Source organism: Barbus barbus (genome assembly GCF_936440315.1).
Source record: "Barbus barbus genome assembly, chromosome: 36".
Lineage (NCBI taxonomy): Eukaryota > Metazoa > Chordata > Actinopteri > Cypriniformes > Cyprinidae > Barbus > Barbus barbus.
In genome coordinates, this window is record NC_136714.1 from 4,465,848 (window position 1) to 4,484,125 (window position 18,278).

General features: G+C 35.6%; 1 protein-coding gene across 3 annotated transcripts in view; it reads right to left on the bottom strand.

Moving 5' to 3' along the window:
- Positions 1-6,481: 6,481 nt before the first annotated feature.
- LOC306856158 (transcription factor COE1-A-like) overlaps positions 6,482-18,278 on the bottom strand; it is a gene marked incomplete at its 5' end in the record, with an annotated part of 126,601 nt that continues 114,804 nt past the window's right edge. For 2 of the 3 annotated variants that reach the window (XM_079395209.1, XM_079395208.1), the window contains 5 exons: positions 6,482-8,117; positions 10,595-10,789; positions 15,274-15,453; positions 15,605-15,782; positions 16,170-16,235. In XM_079395209.1, coding sequence (XP_079251335.1) covers positions 8,086-8,117; positions 10,595-10,789; positions 15,274-15,453; positions 15,605-15,782; positions 16,170-16,235 — 651 coding nt within the window. In that variant the 3' untranslated portion in view covers positions 6,482-8,085. Of the gene's footprint in view, positions 8,118-9,075; positions 9,145-10,594; positions 10,790-15,273; positions 15,454-15,604; positions 15,783-16,169; positions 16,236-18,278 lie in introns of all 3 variants that reach the window. The other variant, XM_079395207.1, reaches the window with a different exon arrangement.

Sequence of the window (18,278 nt, forward strand, 5' to 3'; positions counted from 1 at the left end):
GATTTATAACTTTGCCCTTTCCTCCTCCATGACTAAACATTTGATGTGCAAGCTCAGAGCTCTAGCAAAGTGTGTGTCCAGCAGAAATAAGACTTTTATAAATGCCCGTTTTCACTGCAGAGTCAGTCAGTTCACTGCAATTCAAAGACAGAAAGGTCCAGTTGAGACATTCTGTTAACAGAAGGTACTTGTGTCATCTCAGACACGGTTTGCTGAATATCTGCACACACATCTTGTTTTTATTCTTTTATTTTTAAACAATAAGATATACCGTTTTTTTAATGTATTGCTTTTGTACTCAATACGATGCAAATTGTAGCCTCTTTTTCCTATTTGTAGTGGAGATGAGTGGTACCCGGTGGGGTCTTCTGCTGTTGTAGCCCATCCGCCTCAAGGTTGTGCGTGTTGTGGCTTCACAAATGCTTTGCTGCATACCTCGGCTGTAACGAGTGGCTATTTCAGTCAAAGTTGCTCTTCTATCAGCTTGAATCAGTCGGCCCATTCTCCTCTGACCTCTAGCATCAACAAGGCATTTTCGCCGACAGGACTGCCGCATACTGGATGTTTTTCCCTTTTCACACCATTCTTTGTAAACCCTAGAAATGGTTGTGCGTGAAAATCCCAGTAACTGAGCAGATTGTGAAATACTCAGACCGGCCCGTCTGGCACCAACAACCATGCCACGCTCAAAATTGCTTAAATCACCTTTCTTTCCCATTCTGACATTCAGTTTGGAGTTCAGGAGATTGTCTTGACCAGGACCACACCCCTAAATGCATTGAAGCAACTGCCATGTGATTGGTTGATTAGATAATTGCATTAATGAGAAATTGAACAGGTGTTCCTAATAATCCTTTAGGTGAGTGTATAACATAAATGTGTTAATTATGCATAATTACATGCAACTGATCCTAAACCAAACGGTAATCCTAACCCTATACTAAGTATAAGTTATGTAAGTATATGTAAGTAATATGTAAGTATATATAAGTAATATTACTTGGTATACTTAAATATACAATCACACTGTAACAAGGACAACATAAAATAAAGTGTAACTTGTTTATTTACCGTTATAAATAGTAATAAGTATTTTCATCATGACCATGGCTTTATTCAATTCTGAAAAAAAAAAAAGAAAAACTAAAATGTACTTTAATGCTAACAATCAGGGGTATCATATGAATATTTATGTATTTAAATTTAATTTACATTTATTTATTTATTTGATGATATGTCACCCGATCTTACATATGTATATGTATACTGTATGTATATGTATTAAGAGCTTCAATAATAAAAAAAAAAATAATAATAATAATAATTTTTAATAAAATAAATTAAATGCTGCTTAATTTAATTTTTAATGTTTATCGTCAAAATAAATTGGATTATTTGAAATTATGATTTCTCCATTTCAATCCAGATGTTTTTCTTTTTCTTTTTTTCTTTTTGGAATCTTGGAATGATTGTTGAATTCATTCCGTCAGCCATACTAACCTTAGTCTCTACATACAGAGTAAAACTGACCCAGAATCAGCTGTCCCCTCCCACTCATCATTAACCCTATGAACATCCCAAACCTTGCTTGGTTCTACGATGATTTTAACAACCCCGCTGTCAGTTAGGATAAATAGCTCTCCATCCCTGATTGTTAAATTATGTCTTCTATTATTCATCAATCTGTTCAGTGGCTGCATTAGAGGAGTGGGTAGGTATGACAGACAGACATACGGGGAGATGGGGGCGGCGCACAGGGGTTAAAGGCAGGAGGGAAGTGGCAAGATATACTACTGATCCATTAGCTAATGGAAGCCTAAAGCACTGTCACTTAACCCCCTGTGTTCCCATCATTGTCACACACACCTCCCAGCTCTGTCTGTGTGTGTGTGTGTGTGTGTGTGTGTGTATGTGTGTGTTTGTGTATGAACGTGCGCCCACAGTGCACTTGAAGGTAACAATAAGAAGATCAAGTGTAGTGTGTGAGTGCATGAAAATGAATGTTTCTGTACAAAAATATGCACACAACACTGGAACTAAAATGGAGCAAGGAAGATCCAAAGTAAGTAATCCTAGTCAAAGTTAAGTTACATTAAGTTAGATTAATGTTAAATTTAGTTGCATGGATACAAATACTTTCAAATCACATTAGCCAACATTTTATTCACAATAGAACATAGAGAACATAACAAATGTTTAAACAGATAAATTATACACTTTTATTCACTAAATTAACTGTGGCAACAAAGGGCTGAAAAAGCAAGAAATTTTGAAAAGATTCAGCTGGGAGAAAATCTAGCAACTAATTAAGTTAATTGACATCAGGTCTGGAGCATGATTAGCTATAAAAGGGATGTCTTAGAGAGGCAGAGTCTCTCAGAAGTAAAGATGGGCAGAGGCTCTCCAATATGTGAAAGAGTGCATAAAAGGATTGTGGAATACTTTAAAAACAATGTTCCTCAGTGTCAAATTACAAAGCCTTTGCAAATCTCATCACCTACAGGGCATAACTTCATCAAAAGATTCAGAGAAACTGGAAAAATCTCTGTGCATAAGGGACAAGGCCGAAGACCTTTTTTGGGCCCTCAAACGACACTGCATCACTTGATTCTGTCATTGACATTACTAAATGGGCCCAGGAATACTTCCAGAAACCACTGTCGGTAAACACAATACGCTGTGCCATCTGCAGATGCCAACTAAAGCTCTATCATGCAAAAAGGAAGCCATATGTGAACATGGTCCAGAAGCGCCGTCGTGTCCTTTGGGCGAAGGCTGTTTCAAAGTGGAAAAGTGTTCTATGGTCAGATGAGTCCAAATTTGACATTCTTGTTGGAAATCACGGACACCGTGTCCTGCGGGCTAAAGAGGAGGGAGACCTTCCAGCGTGTGATCAGTGTTCAGTACAAAAGCCAGCATCTCTGATGGTATGGGGGTGCATAAGTGCATACGGCATGGGCAGCTTGCATGTTTTGGAAGGCACTATGAAAAGGAAAGGTATATACAGGTTTTAGAGCAACATATGCTCCCCTCCAGACGACGTCTCTTTCAGGAAAGACCTTGTGTATTTCAGCAGGTCAATGCAAAACCACATACTATATATTTCACCTATAGAGAACATTTGGTGCATCATTAAACAGAAAAAACGTCAAAGACAACCTCGATCTCTTCAGCAGCTGGAAACCTATATCAGACAAGAATGGGACCAAATTCCAACACCAAAACTCCAGAAATTCATAACCTCGATGCCCAGACGTCTTCAAACTATTTTGAAAAGAAGAGGAGATGCTACACCATGGTAAACACCCTCGTCCCAACTATTTTGAGACCTGTAGCAGGCATCAAATTTGAAATAAAAATGCATAAAATTTTAAAATATTCAGTTTAAACATACATTTGTTATGTTATCTATTGTGAATAAAATTTTGGCTCATGTGATGAGTTTACATTTTATTCATACGCTTGTATTTTTTTTAGATTATTGGCTGATTGGGGAACAGAATGAACGAAACATGATTAACTGGCCACTTTGAAGATGCATTTGTGTGTATTATGACCTGTCTCAGTCGATTTTCTGATTGGTTAAAGTAAAAAAAAATCACATCTTCCATGGATGCTTGAGTCCCCGAGCACCGACAGGATTGACGCCTATAGTTTGAGTCAGTGATTCATCCAGTGAATGTTTAAGACAAACAATTATAAAATACCACACATTTATTTATTTTATTTTTATATTATTAAATGATACCTCAACGCATGTGATTTGTTTTTGGAAAGATGTGCTATTACTTTTCTAAGTGATCACACTTGATAAACAGGGTAAAACGTAATAACTAGAATACATCTAAAATACAGAACACCCTGGAACCCACCTAGCAACTACCCGGGAGCATAGCAGTGAGTCTTACTTACAGTTTACATGAGCACTTCTTAGAAAATGTAAAACTAGTTACATTATTTTCTTTTACAGGACAAAGTTGTGGACACATACATTTCAACATAGAAGTTAAAATGTCCCAGACAATCAGCTCAAGTAAAAAGAAAAGACTATGCGAGATAATTGGCAGAAAATGTAAAACCGACACAGCCATTGAATTCCTGCAGAACTCAACCTTCTGTACTGAGGTCAGTGGACAGACATTTTTCAAGCCATTCAAATCAGTTCATTTTACATATGCGAGTATATCTGCTGATGACTGTAAATGTAAATGATGAATCAATTAAGTGCCAAATGCATTTTAATTAAATAAAGACCAGAGCCATCAGTGGGCATATTTCCTATGCCAGAAGTATGTAATATATTAATGAACCAGAGTCATTAAAATGGGTCCATATTACTAATAAGGTGCACTTAATTTCTGATGTGAATATAAATTGATGTGAATATAACTCTTATTGCAGATGACAGGCTTGTGTGTGATCATGTGAACGCCTGCACTATGACATCGCGTCATTTCTTTATACATAGATAATTCATTGCTTTATTACAATGTCGTAAATGCTGTACATTTTAATTTCCCATGCACAACAACTACAACTTAAACAGCACCATCCTATATAGATTTATTGCTCACATTTCAAAATCAATTAAACATTTTTTTTTAATTAACAACAAAAAACCCACAAAGAATGAAGAGTCACAGACAAGAGGAAACTTTAATTAAATATTGTGAAAGTCAAAAAGTTATTTTACAGTTCAAAGGTAATTTAAAAAATGATCATCTTTACAGTAGTTTCTTTTTATATTTTTCACCAGTAATAACTGCCCACTGAAAGTCCAGTCTACAACAAGTATGTAATCAACAGGAACAATAGTAGCAGATGACTTGTCAATTTGGATGCGTGACATATTAATCAATAAATCAAGTAGCCATCAAATGATTACTTTGCAATTGATGCCCATTTAAATAATGGGAAAAGCCATGATTCAGAATGAAATGAGCCACATAAACCGGCTTAGATGTTCAAGAAACACAGAAAGTTTTGTGATGTGATGAAACTCATTAAGACATGACAGTGGAGAGGAATATCATGGAATGAAATGAACGAGAGAATAACTGTATAGACTCTTGTGCTGTTACTCCATAGTTTAACTTGTTAATTTATATTTTTATCTAACCAAACTATCTAAATATTTTTTTAAAAATAAATAAATAATGTAAAAAAGAGAAATCTGCATTAAGACATTTGATTGTTGGTACACTTCCACAAAAAAAAAAAATGGAATTATTCACAAAGGAAATAAAGGGAAAAAAAGTGTATTATTTTCCCTTTAAAAAAGCTAATTCCGGAGAGAAAATATTCAAAAACAGGGAGATATTACTGCATATTTGCTGAGCATGAAAACAATAACTATCCCTTTCTCTGCAAGTTCCAGAGAAGCAAAATTTAAAGATTATATTGTTTACATGGTGAATATACTCTCAAACTTCATTGCATTAAAATACAAACTATTTAACAAATCTTGCCATCTGAAACAAAAACAATGTAACAAAATGGTATAACATTTTCAAAGAGAGAAAAAAAATCCAATCGCTCTGTGCGAACGGCCCCAAAAATAAAAAGTTGTTCTTCGACATACAAAAATTACTATACAAATAAAATTCCAAAATCACATTTACGGACACAACTTGGCAGATGACAAAATAAAAACAGATCATCGCCAAATAAAGAGCGAAAACACGCAAACATGAAGACAGCTTGAAGCATGTACAATTTCAAGCGATACACACATACAATATTCATATGGATATCCAACATATATCCCTTCGTGATCATCAAAATCTCAGAGCTAAAGTCAATGAGATCTGCTAAGCATGTCGTAAACATTATATCAGTGACACTAGGTTGTCTAGGTTAAAGCTGCCTTATGACTCCATTCTGATGTATAAATATATTTAAAACAATGATTTTGGCAAAATAAAAGAGAATTAAAAAATCAAGCATATTTATCAGTCTGTACAAAGCATACACGCCAGAATCCAATGTAAATGCTTCATCTAGATCTCGGATCATTCGTGAGAAGGGTACAGAGATTTCACAGTGCTGACTATGCCGTAACATCCAAACCCTTCATCTCCTGAACATACACTCAGACTGATCTACATCGGTAGTTCTCAACTGGTGGGACGGGGCCTAAAACTGGGCAACAGGTCTAATCTGATAGGGTCACGGACAGTTGGGGGAAAAAATTGGTAAATCAAAATAAAAAAAATGCTATGAATCATATAATGTGCATAGTGATTTGAATGCATTTCAGTGTTGATTTTAAATTTGCATGATAATTTCAGGGCTGTGTTGGGCAAACTCAAAGGTAAAAACAGTTGAGAACCACTGAACTACAAGAAAAGCAAAGCATCTCCGATACTTAATAGTCTTCCTCCTCGACCTTTCAGTCGGTTCAGTCTGAACATTATCTACTGGAGGAAGTCCATTGCGACTTAAAGTATAAAAAAAGTTATCACAGTTTTTTTTTTTTTTTACAACACAAACAAATTCAAAGGAAAAAGGTCATTAAAATGGCATGAAACTAATAATTTGCGGTTTTGTTTTTGACACTGCAAATCCTAAATAGAGAGTAGTTATAAAAAGATGGCAGCAATTGCTTTTTGGGCTTTTTGACGGCCTTGTCTCTGCATATAATGAGTGCTTGACACTTTTGTGTTACTATGGGTAAGTGTTTGGTCTATACATTTTGGCATTACATGATACGACTGGGTGAGCATGAAATGTCAAATGTTGCCTTCAAGTCATGGCGGATTTACCAACGCAATATCTCCAGTGAGAAACTTTAGTATCTTTTATTTAAGTCTTTCTGAGTTAGTGCTGTGCTAATTCAAATCATTGAGGAAACAAACTGATCTTAATAACTTTGAAAATTGACTGTTAATATGCAGTTTGTATGCTATGGATCAAGAATAGCAATAAAGCTAAACCAAAAACACTACTTTTATGCAACAAAACTATCAGTCTTTGAAGGAATAACTATTAAAAAATGCATAAAGCATCAGGTACACACTTTACACGCATCCTTTGCCTTTAAAGTGATAGTTCACCCAAAAATGAAAATTCGGTCATCATTTATTCATTTTATTTTTCTGTTGAACACAAAAGATATTTTAAAGAATGTGGGAAACCAAACAGGTTTGGAACAACTTGAGAGTGAGTAAATGATGATTTTTCATTTTTGGGAAAACTATTTCTTTAGTTTTGTTGCAATGGTGCTAAAAAGCTTAAAAGCTTAAGAGAGAGAAATATGAAATTGCTAAACATGCCCATTTTCCCCAACCAAAGTCTCTTAAAAATTTTTTTTGAATCTAAACTTCCCAGAAGGACTTGAAGGCAGCATAATACCAACAAATGGAATATGAATGTGAAAATCAAGACAGTGACAATGCAAAGGAGTTTCTCAGCTCTGAATTGTTTTTTTAAACCATGGTAAAAAAAAGGCATAAATTAATTTTTCACAGCCACAGTTTTAATATGAGTTTACATTGCTGGCATTTTGTAGACTGTTTGACTTCAGTTCTTCAAATTCAAATGCAATTTCACAAATTCAGTGGGACATTACTGCGCAAAAATCACCTGCAATCCTTCATCTAAAATCATAAATAGAAACCACTGCAATATTGTGTCAGGCATCATTTCATAAAAGGGTGGTACACACAGAAACACACAAATATGATGGCAAATCAATGACTACGTTTTTAAAATAAATATACCTCTCATGTTATAGTGTAGACGGGGCGGGTGAGCATCATTTGTGCCATCGCCCCTTATTTTAAAAAGTGTCTAGAAGGTGAGTACAAATTTCAACATCAAAACAGGGAGGTACAACAGTTCAGTTCGATATTCTACTTGTATCGTTCTTCCTCTATATCTTTTTGTTTCAAAGCAGATTGTGTTTAAAAAGGGCCTGAGTTTGTAGTTTTTCATCCTTCAGAACAGGACTGCGAGGTCAGTCCAGCTCCGGAGTATTCTGCACACGCTCAGTGAGACCAGTGGCATGAAAGAGCATGTTTCATCTTTCCATCTGCACACACACACACACACACACACACACGCACACACGCACGCACGCACACCCTACATTGGAGGAACGATCATTCCAGGGATAACTGTGAAGAGAGAAAGACACAGAGTGTCAGTTCACTTTACTCCATTAAACATGCCATCATTGAAACAGACCTGGCTGCACATAAAAATTAAGTGTGAGAGAATGAAGCTAACGTCTAAGAGTTTGAGTTGCACAGCAAAGCAAGCACCAGCTACAAGATTGGACACCGTTTCATATTTTTTGCAGTTCTTTAAACTCAGAAATCAGTTTCCACATCTGAGAAACAAACTGCGGCCCCTTCAGATGATGGATAAATCCTAATCTCTTTCAGCGTCAATGCAAAATTGGCAAAAATGAGACACTTGAAGCGCTTGATTAAACATCTAATTGTTTGCAAACCATTTCTGGGCTTGTAAGGTCATGCTTGCCCTGGTGTACACCACTAATTCAAGGAAATCTGAGACTTTCTATCACATCATTCATGCCAGAAACTTCACTCTCTTTCTTTAGTTAGGCCAACATGAAGTTTTTTTTTTTACTCATGAGGAAAATGCTTAGCACTGCAGATCTGACTCAACATGAGCTTAGCAACTGCTGAGAAACAAGAAAAGAAGAGAGGTGAACTGTTTTGGATTCTCTAGAAACCGCTGGAGGTGAAACACAACCTTGAAAGCATGCACTCACACATAAAACTGACACACTGTAACATAATTTTCAATGTAACATGTTCTGCAGGTATATAGCATGATATACTGAAACAGAAAAATGCTGTGTGATAAATGGGAAACATGGGATATTTAAAGGTGAAGTGTATAATTTTAAATGGAATTGCAAAATAATGACTGTTTTCGAACAGGTTTCTCAAACAGAGCTGGGATTGTAAGTATTTTAACATCAGACTATGCACTTCACCATGTTCTTTTTTATTATGCTAGAGCACTGTTATTTGTTGGTAAATGAATGATCAGATATAGAAACAGTGGGATGGATGTGGGAGGAGTAATGGATGAGTAACATACTTCAGGAGAAGGCCAGGCCCTGGAGCGCACTGGCTGTGGAGTACTTGTTAGAGTCGACAAAAGACTGATCTGAGGGCAGTGGAGAGAAGAAGAAGGGAAAGGGAAAGAAGAGAGAGAGATGTTAATATCAGATCGAATGATGGGTGAGTATATGGTCAAAAGGAAGATTAGATATTCATGCCTCTAGTTTACTGTGTCACAGATCCTCACTGGCAGAGCCGATCCTCCCTATACGCAGATTACCCAAGCTGCGTCGGGCCCCGAAACACCAGGGGCCCCCTTGCTCTCAAAGATGTTTTAATTTTAGTTTCGTTTTTGAATTTGGACAGCGGTTATGAAAACATTTCTTTTAATGTGGTGCGCTGTCACCCTCTCTGCGTAAAAATCAGCCAAATCATGTAACGTGAATGTCGTACAGTCTCTTGCAGGAGACTAAAAAAACTCATTCAAAGCGTACCGAGCCACGGAAGAGATTCTGTTTCATCGATCATGTGACACTAAAGACTAGAGTAATGATGCTGAAAATTCAGATTTGCCATCACAGAGATAAATAAAAATATACTTCAAATATAAAATAATTATTTTAAATTGTAATAATATTTCACAATTTTACTGTATTTTTATCAAATAAATGCAGTCTTGGTGAGCATTGGAGACAAAAACACAATAATACCAGTCTTAAAATGTTTGAATGGTAGTGTATTCACCACAAAATAAATAATCTTTTACGCTTAACATGTTTAGACATGGTTTTTGTAACCAGTTTTGTCAGCTAGTGTTCCAACTAAAGACATTCTATTATAATCAGTATTGCACTTCAGTATCACGAAACATCATTACTGTCATATTTCCTTAGTGAAACATAAATATGCTAAAATGCATTTGAAAGACATTTATTTCATGCTAAGTATACTACAAATATATTTACATAGTTATGAACTTAATAAAAAATAACCTGCAATTACTTAAAAATGGATCAACTCATTTTGTATGTAATGCACTTTAATTGTGCGGAAGTTGTGCAAAGTTCAGTGAAGATATACTGAACTGAAGTTTATTTGATTATGTTAAAGTGGAACTATATAACACTTTAAATATCTTGCATTTAAAGATCAATATTATTATTCAAAGATCATACAATCCTCCTCAATAGTTACATTAAAACACATTTTAGGCTTAATACATTGTGCACAAGTAGTACTCCAAATAAAGTTTAATTAAAATTTTAATATCAGTAAGTCTCGAGCGATGTGTCAGTAATGAAATATGACATATTTGTATGAAATAAATGTGTTTTAAATATATTTATAAATTATTTTTTAAATAATTTTAAACTATTTAAATAAATGATAGATTTTCCTTTTGAAAAGCCGACCCTCTGGAAGTAATTCGTACACTTTTATACAGTGTTGTCAGTGATCATCCATTTTATTATGCTGTATTTTCAGTTTTTAAAGTTTGATGATATCATAAAAATCCCACCCCGGCAGAATTTGAGAGTGAAGGACTTGTGCGTTACCTTGGAGACCGTTCCCATTGGTGCTAGTGCATGTAGGTGGAGGTGAGGACTGGGGCCGAACGACAGGAGCGAATGCGCTCTTCTGTTTCACAGCTGAAACCATGTTTGCCGGAGAGAAGGAGAAGATTCCAGAGGAGCTGCTGCAGTTTGAGGGCAGGCTGGTGGAGGAGGCCATGGTGGGGCTGGAGGGGACGACTGCAGGAATGCAGAGAGCGGGGTTGAGAAATGTATTTTGGATTCAGCAGAAAGACAAGCAAGGAAGAGATAAATTAGGAAACAAAAAGTCTTGTGGGAAAGAGATTAGTTGCAATTAATCTCAATCACAGAAGAATACATTTGAACAATTGCCCTAGTAAAAAAGTTATATATTTCAAATACATTTATTTCATACTAAGTATAGTTCAATATCGCTCAAGACTTATTGATATAAAAATTATAATTCAACTTTATTTGGAGTACTCATTGGTGTAGTCTAGTATTTTGTAGTGAGCATACTGTGATTTTTCCCTCTCTCACCCACCCCATAAGCACCATCACACTCACTAATGTGTACAGTATGCATCTACATGTAACTGACAGCATTCTGAAAGACTGCTTATGTGATATCAGCATGTCAATTTATTATAAGCAACACAAGACTTTAACAGCCAATGATATTTACAGCTGGGGATCCTGGACTGATTTTCTACCGTTTAGCGTTAATCATCTAACTCAGCCAGTTAAGAGCTACATTTATCCTGAATATGGTCCCTGGAGCACAGGTTTTATCAGCTGGCAATTTTCAATGCACATTTAAGAGTGCCTGTTTTTAAATTCCCTAGCCTGACCTTCAGTCCACAAGGCTGGCCAGGAGTTCTCATCTCTCTCATCATCTGAAACAAGGAGATATAAAGATTGTATTCGGTTTAACTGCTGTACACAGACACACACATACACAGAATCTGTTATCTCTCCCGTTCTCCTGCATTCATTGAACCACCACACTAACGTCACTGAAGTTATTAGCTAATTATATTGGCTTGAGAAAGTCAACATACTGTTAAACGATTTAAACTTCTTCTTCTTCTGAGACTAAGAATTTTCAACTGTGCTGTATCCCCTCCTAGGGCTTTAATGCTACAAGCACCAAACTTGGCAGAGACCTCGGACCTGATCTGTAGTTTGTTGCTATATCTTTTTTAACTGATGAGACTCGTATAAATAGACTTGCATTGGCTGAATGAAAATGCCCTCTCAATTCAGTCCAGAGGGAGCCACAGGATAAGAATTTTTTTAACTCCCCTCATTTACTTTAATTTTCAAAAATATATATTTACAAATAAATGCATACTTTCCTTTATGCTGCCAAGTAAAGCTAACATATGTGACTCTGGACCACAAAACCAGTCATAAGTAGCAGGGGTATATTTGTGGAAATAACACATGGTAAGGATCAAAATTATTGATTTTTCTTTAATGCCAAAAATCATTAGGATATTAAGTAAAGCTCATGTTCCATGAATATATTTTGTACATTTCATACCGTAAATACGTCAAAACTTAATTTTTGATTAGTTATAGGCATTGCTAAGAACTTCATTTGCACAACTGTAAAGGCGATTTTCTCAATATTTAGATTTTGTTGCACCTTCAGATTCCAGATTTTCTAATAGTTGTATCTCGTTCTATCCTAACAAACCATACGTCAATAGAAAGCTTATTTATTCAGCTTTCAGGTGATGTATAAATCCCAATTTCAAAATATTGATCCTGATTGGTTTTGTGGTCCAGGATCACATATTTGATTGTGACCAGGTCAGGTAATGAGTGTGTGAAAGACGCTTGGGACAGTTGATTGATCTATCACTGCCCCCAGGGCCGTAGCTGGGGTTTGCGGGGCCCGGGTGCAGGTTGTACCCGTGGGCCCTGTTTGAATTTGTTCAATTGATATGCTTGTTCTATATATTTATTTGTGCTATTTACACAATGTTTAAGTTTTTTCAAGTTTATAGGTGTCCTGGTACAGAAACCAAATAATGTAATGTAAAATAGCATTGCATAGTCTTCACTGTATTAATTAAATATAGATGAATTCTTGTTAAACTACAAAGTAATTCAGTAAAGAGCTTGAATTAACATTAAGGACACTGACAGCAGCTAGTAAATTAGGCGCAATCACTTTAAGAGACAATACATCCAACACATCCGATTTCTATCGCAACTCAGACGGGATGAATTTATGAATGAACATGTGAAAGCTCTGTCACAACAATGTTGTTACGTATCACATAGACTACACCACTGGGAGTACTACTTGTGCACATTTCTTAATATTAAGCCTAAAATGTGTTACACTATTGATGAGGATGGTTTGATTTTTGAATAATATCAGTCTTTAAAAGCAAGATATTTAAAGTGTACCTGAAGCATACTTGAAATAGTTCCACTAGCACGATCAAATCAGTAAATCTTTAGTTGGACTTCAGCACTACTTCCACACAATTCAAGCTCATAAAGTAAAAAATGAGTTGTTCTTTAAGTATACCAGCTTAGTATACCTAAAGTAAATGCAGGGGATTTTTAGTAAGTAAATAAATAGGTAAAAATATTTGTTGTATACTTAGAATGAAATGAACGTATTTCAAATATATTTTAGTATATATATTTTTCACTAGTGTGTTTATTTCTTAAACACTAATTTTGATGCTAAAAATGATACCAATTAAAATATAGGTGACAACTACAAGTGAGCCATTTGTAGGCTGATGTCTTGTGACATGCTCAAAATTTTGCTGTATTGGTTTTAATTTTTAACAATGATTTAAAAATTGAAGTCATCAAATTAGTTCAGCTGAAACCTTATAACAAAGGCAGAATCCATTTATCAAGTCTTAACTAATCAATGAATGAAAACTGGAAGCTTAACAGGGGTCTCTGCGGTTGATTGGACGTGTCAGTGGGCCTTTTATAATACTTGTTAACATTGCTAGATGTTAGCAGTGAAATTGAAGTGTTGCCCCTTCAATTACTTTATTGATTTAATTAACAGTGTTTATTACACAGGCCAAAATGGAATTTAAATTTTATAGAGGCTTTAAGAGCCTGTTTTTGTAAAGAAGACCAGAGTCATCAGAGGATAGAGTGGGCAGGGTTGCATTGCAGAATTCCTGATTGCTTTCTTTTCCTTTGCACGGGATGTTTGTGTCAAAGTTTTGCGTGTTGCTTGTCTCGCATTTTTAAGATTTAATGTCAGATTGCCCCCCCGAACACACACCCTCACTGCTCAAGTCTTAGTTAACCAAACAAACACATCACTCTTGGAATATTCCTGGCTCACTTTTGCATGGCTGGTTAATTGGAAAGAGCAAGCAATTAAGTATTAGTTCAATAAATAACAGCTGGAGTGAGGTGGCACTGTCAGGCGAACAGAAGAGAGAACTTTTTAAGAGCTGTTGAATATAGACTGCAGAGCATCGTGGGAATTCTATCAGACCTAAAGGCCCATATTGTCAGACTTCCTGCAATGATTGTGCATCAAAGACAGAAGTTTGTTTGGATACAAGGGCTTGTTGGAGCATGTGAATTAAACACTTCAACTGTCAAATTTCACCCCATAAAACAATACTTCCAAAATACTGTATTTTAAACGCCTTTTGAATGGATTTTATCGCTCATTTACACTTGCACGTATTTAAACATTGCACACAAAAGCATGTCACAGTAGGTCTGACGTCTTGACATCACATTTTGTCACGTCTTCAAGTGAAAGTCAGATTTAAAAGCAACAGCAGAGGGAAGATTTTATTCAAGTTAAAAATATCAATCTGTTCCTGACATAAAGCAGTCATATGGTTTCAGATAACTTGGAAATATAATAAATGGACCATGCAGACTATACACACACACACACAAAAAATGAATGTATGATTTACTTGAAAGATTTTTTACTCTAGTAACTTTTACAAATAATTACAAAGAAATGGCAAGTACCACATTAAATGTGCAATTTTGAAGTGGAAAGACTAAAGTAATATTTTCTTGTAAAACGTACTCCAATTAATAATAACATTATTCATAACTTCAAAATGATCAATTTATGTATTTATATATTTATTTTGTGTTACTTTTAAAGTGAATTTTTATCATTTCGCTTTCATTGGAAAAGAGCAGCTTGGACATTCTGTTAAACATCTACTTTTGTGTTTTATGAAAGAAAGGAAGAATATATGTGACCCTGGAGCACAAAACCAGTCTTAAGTCGCTGGGGTATATTTGTAGCAATAGCCAATAATACACTGTATGGGTCAAAATGATCGATTTTTCTTTTAATGCCAAAAATCATTAGGATATTAAGTAAAGATCATGTTCCATGAAGATATTTTGTAAATGTCCTACTGTAAATATATCAAAACTCAATTTTTGATCAGTAATATGCATTGCTAAGAACTTCATTTGGACAACTTATAGGCGATTTTCTCAATATTTTGATTGTTTTTGCACCCTCAGATTTTCAAGTAGTTGTATCTCAGCCAAATATTGTCCTATCCTAACAACACCATATATCAATGGAAAGATTATTTATTATAGCTTTGTTATTTATTATAGCTTTGATGTATGAATCTGAATTTCAAAATATTGACCCGTTATGACTGGTTTTGTGGTCCAGGGTCACAAATAGAATATCACATCTCAATACTCACTTGCGTAGGGCGAGTTGGCGGCAGAGCCGTTCAGGAAGCTCGGGGAGCCGGTCAGGTTGGTCATGCCGCTGTTGCCGTAGCCGTTCATGCTGGTGGATACCGTACTGTAACTGCTCTGCTGAGGGGTGGAACTGGACACATATCCGTGTGGTGATACGCTACTCGTGTTACGACTGAAACCTGCAGCCAGACACAGAGAAAACGTCAACTTAGCCTTACATCAAAGTAGCGTGGCTTTTATCAAATTCAGCTTTGATAACCTTCATCCTACACATCAAGTTTTCTTTAGTATGTCTGTGAAGAGGGAAAAAGCAAGAGAATAACATTTCACCCTGGTTTCCACCCTGTGACGACTCTGAGACGTTAACGGCGAGCTGTCCAGTGAAGGAGTTCACTCCCATCATGCTTGCATGGACGGAGCTGTTGGTGAGGCCGGTGAGCTGGTTGTGGTTTCGTGGCACATTGTACAGGGCTTCAGCAATGTCTGCTGCTCGCTTAAGAATGATTTCCTAAGGAAAAATGATCCATCATCTCTCACAATTGAACACTTTCAATTTTTATGTCCCTGGACTGATTTTGGCAACACTTTATATTGATGGTCGCTTTTAGACATTCTGTTTACTATAAGCAACTGGGCAACTAAATGTCCACTAGCAGTCATTAGAGTATTTGTAGACTGTCTGCTTAACATCTGCTAACACTTTATTTTGATGTTCCCCAACACACATTGTACTGGCTATATGTAACTTTGCAAGTACATGTCAACCTTTAAATTTGCATTTTAAGTTTTCAGGGCCAAAAATACAGATAGAAACACCCATATATTGTCAACATGTGTTAACGGGAATTTATGCGACTGTCATTTATCAATGATAATCAAGGAGTTTCTTCCTCACCTGGTTATTATGAGGCATTCCATAAAGTGCTTCCACTAGATCTGCTGCTCTCTTCAAAATCACTTCCTGTATGCACAACAAAACAAACAAAGGAAATATTAATGATAAAAAAAAAGTTTGAGAACCAATTTCATCCTCAGTTCAATCTTTACACATTTACAATCCATCATACTTGTCACTAGTAACTATACAATGTGATGTTGTTCTCTTTCACAGATGAAAAAGGGTTGAATTTCTGTTTAATAACATCGACGATCACAGCCAAGTGGAACACATGGAGCTGATGTTTGCTCAATTGTTCTGTGTCTGTCAGGATGAAAAAGTGCAGTATTTCACAAACATCTGCTTTGCGTTGAGGAAGGACAATGCAATCTATGTTTGCAGTGAAGGTCACTCGGTTTCACAGTACTGGGCAATAACTCAGCGGAGAGCCAGCTCTCGTAAGAGCTCTTGCGATGACGGTACATCAGAGATGGAATCAATGCATTCCCGCTAATGAGAAATAATTACTTTAACATAAGCATTTCTGCGCAGTCACATGATGGGGAAGAAGGACAACGGGTGTCATGACTGTTTAAGTGCAATGGCTGGAAAACATTAGCGACTTTTGTGTTGCTTTAATAATGTGATTATGTGGCTTGTGCAATATCTCCACATTATCAAACTAGCATGGGATGTGCAAGCATGGGAGAAGTGCATGTCTTGGCCAGTAAAAGTTAAGACATCCTGTGTTTTGAACAAATTTTCACAAACAATGAATTAATGATGCAATACAGATCACATCATGTAGGTTTGTCATTCGACATCTCTCATACAATCAAATGCAATAACAAGTCAAAATACCCTTATGGAAAAAGCACACAAATTTCACATTTTCACAAAATTGCTACTTTTGTGTGATTTTGAAACCCATTACCAAGGTTTCACATGTGAAAATTTAAATCTCAAATGATAAGTAAATATTTTCACACACTGGGCCTCAGAAGAAACAGAAGCAAACAAAGACTCTATAATACTATTTTAACCCTTGTGCGACCTTATGGACATTTTTGTCCATTTCAGTTTAGTTTTTTGTTATAAGTGTGCCTGTGCATAAATTTTGGCTCAGGTGTTTATTTTTATTGGAATTTTAATATTTCACCCTCATTTCCTTCAAAAAAATAAATTTTACCCTCCGTACAAAAAATACTCACACTCAGGACCTTAAGGACAAAAATGTCCCCATTGAAACCCATTAAAACAGCTATTTTTAATCGCAGTGCCGTTTAACTGTAAAATTATGCCATTTTTGTTAATAGGCTTTCATTCTGTTAGCAAAGCTTCAAAATAAATTTTTTTACCAGATGGTGCCATTTTTTCAGGTCTATAAAGGGTATATAAAGCATATACTTGCTTTATTCCTGTTTTCTGCTTCTGCATATTATAGAGCCAATTAGATAAATAATGCAGCTATAATTGTGTGGGTGTGTTGGTATAGATGACAGAGTGTGGTTTGTATGTGTGTCATAAAAAAAATGTGTGTGTGTATGTGTGTGTTCTTGTAAAAATTGAGAGAGAGAAACTCTACTGTAAATCACAAATCCAAGCACTGTGTGCAGCAGCAGAGTTTTGCTGGCATCTAATGGGGAAAATTTGGTACTGCGCCCCAACAAAAGTTTACTGAAAGCTCATTTTTTGAGATATCAACCTCAAATTTGGAACACAACTTGTTTATATTTATGACTTTGATTTTATATAAAATATTCATAAAATAACATATAAAATATTGTTCAAAAATTATTTTCATAAACTTAAACCTGTATGACTTTTTTGTTTGTTTCACTTTTTAAACTTTTTTACTTCAACAATAATCTGCCATGGGTCTTCTTTAAAATGAGACCCCACTTAAGTCTCTGCTCCCAAGCTTCCAATTTTTATGACATGGACATTTTTGTCCACTATGGACAACGTGTAACTTTTTTTATTGATGCACAAGGGTTAAACATTTCTTCAATTGTTCTGAATTGCACTGATATACAGGTGCATCTAAAAAAAATTAGAATATCATGAAAAAGTAAATTGTTTTTGGGTAACTTATTTCAAAAAGTGAAACTTTCATATATTTTAGAT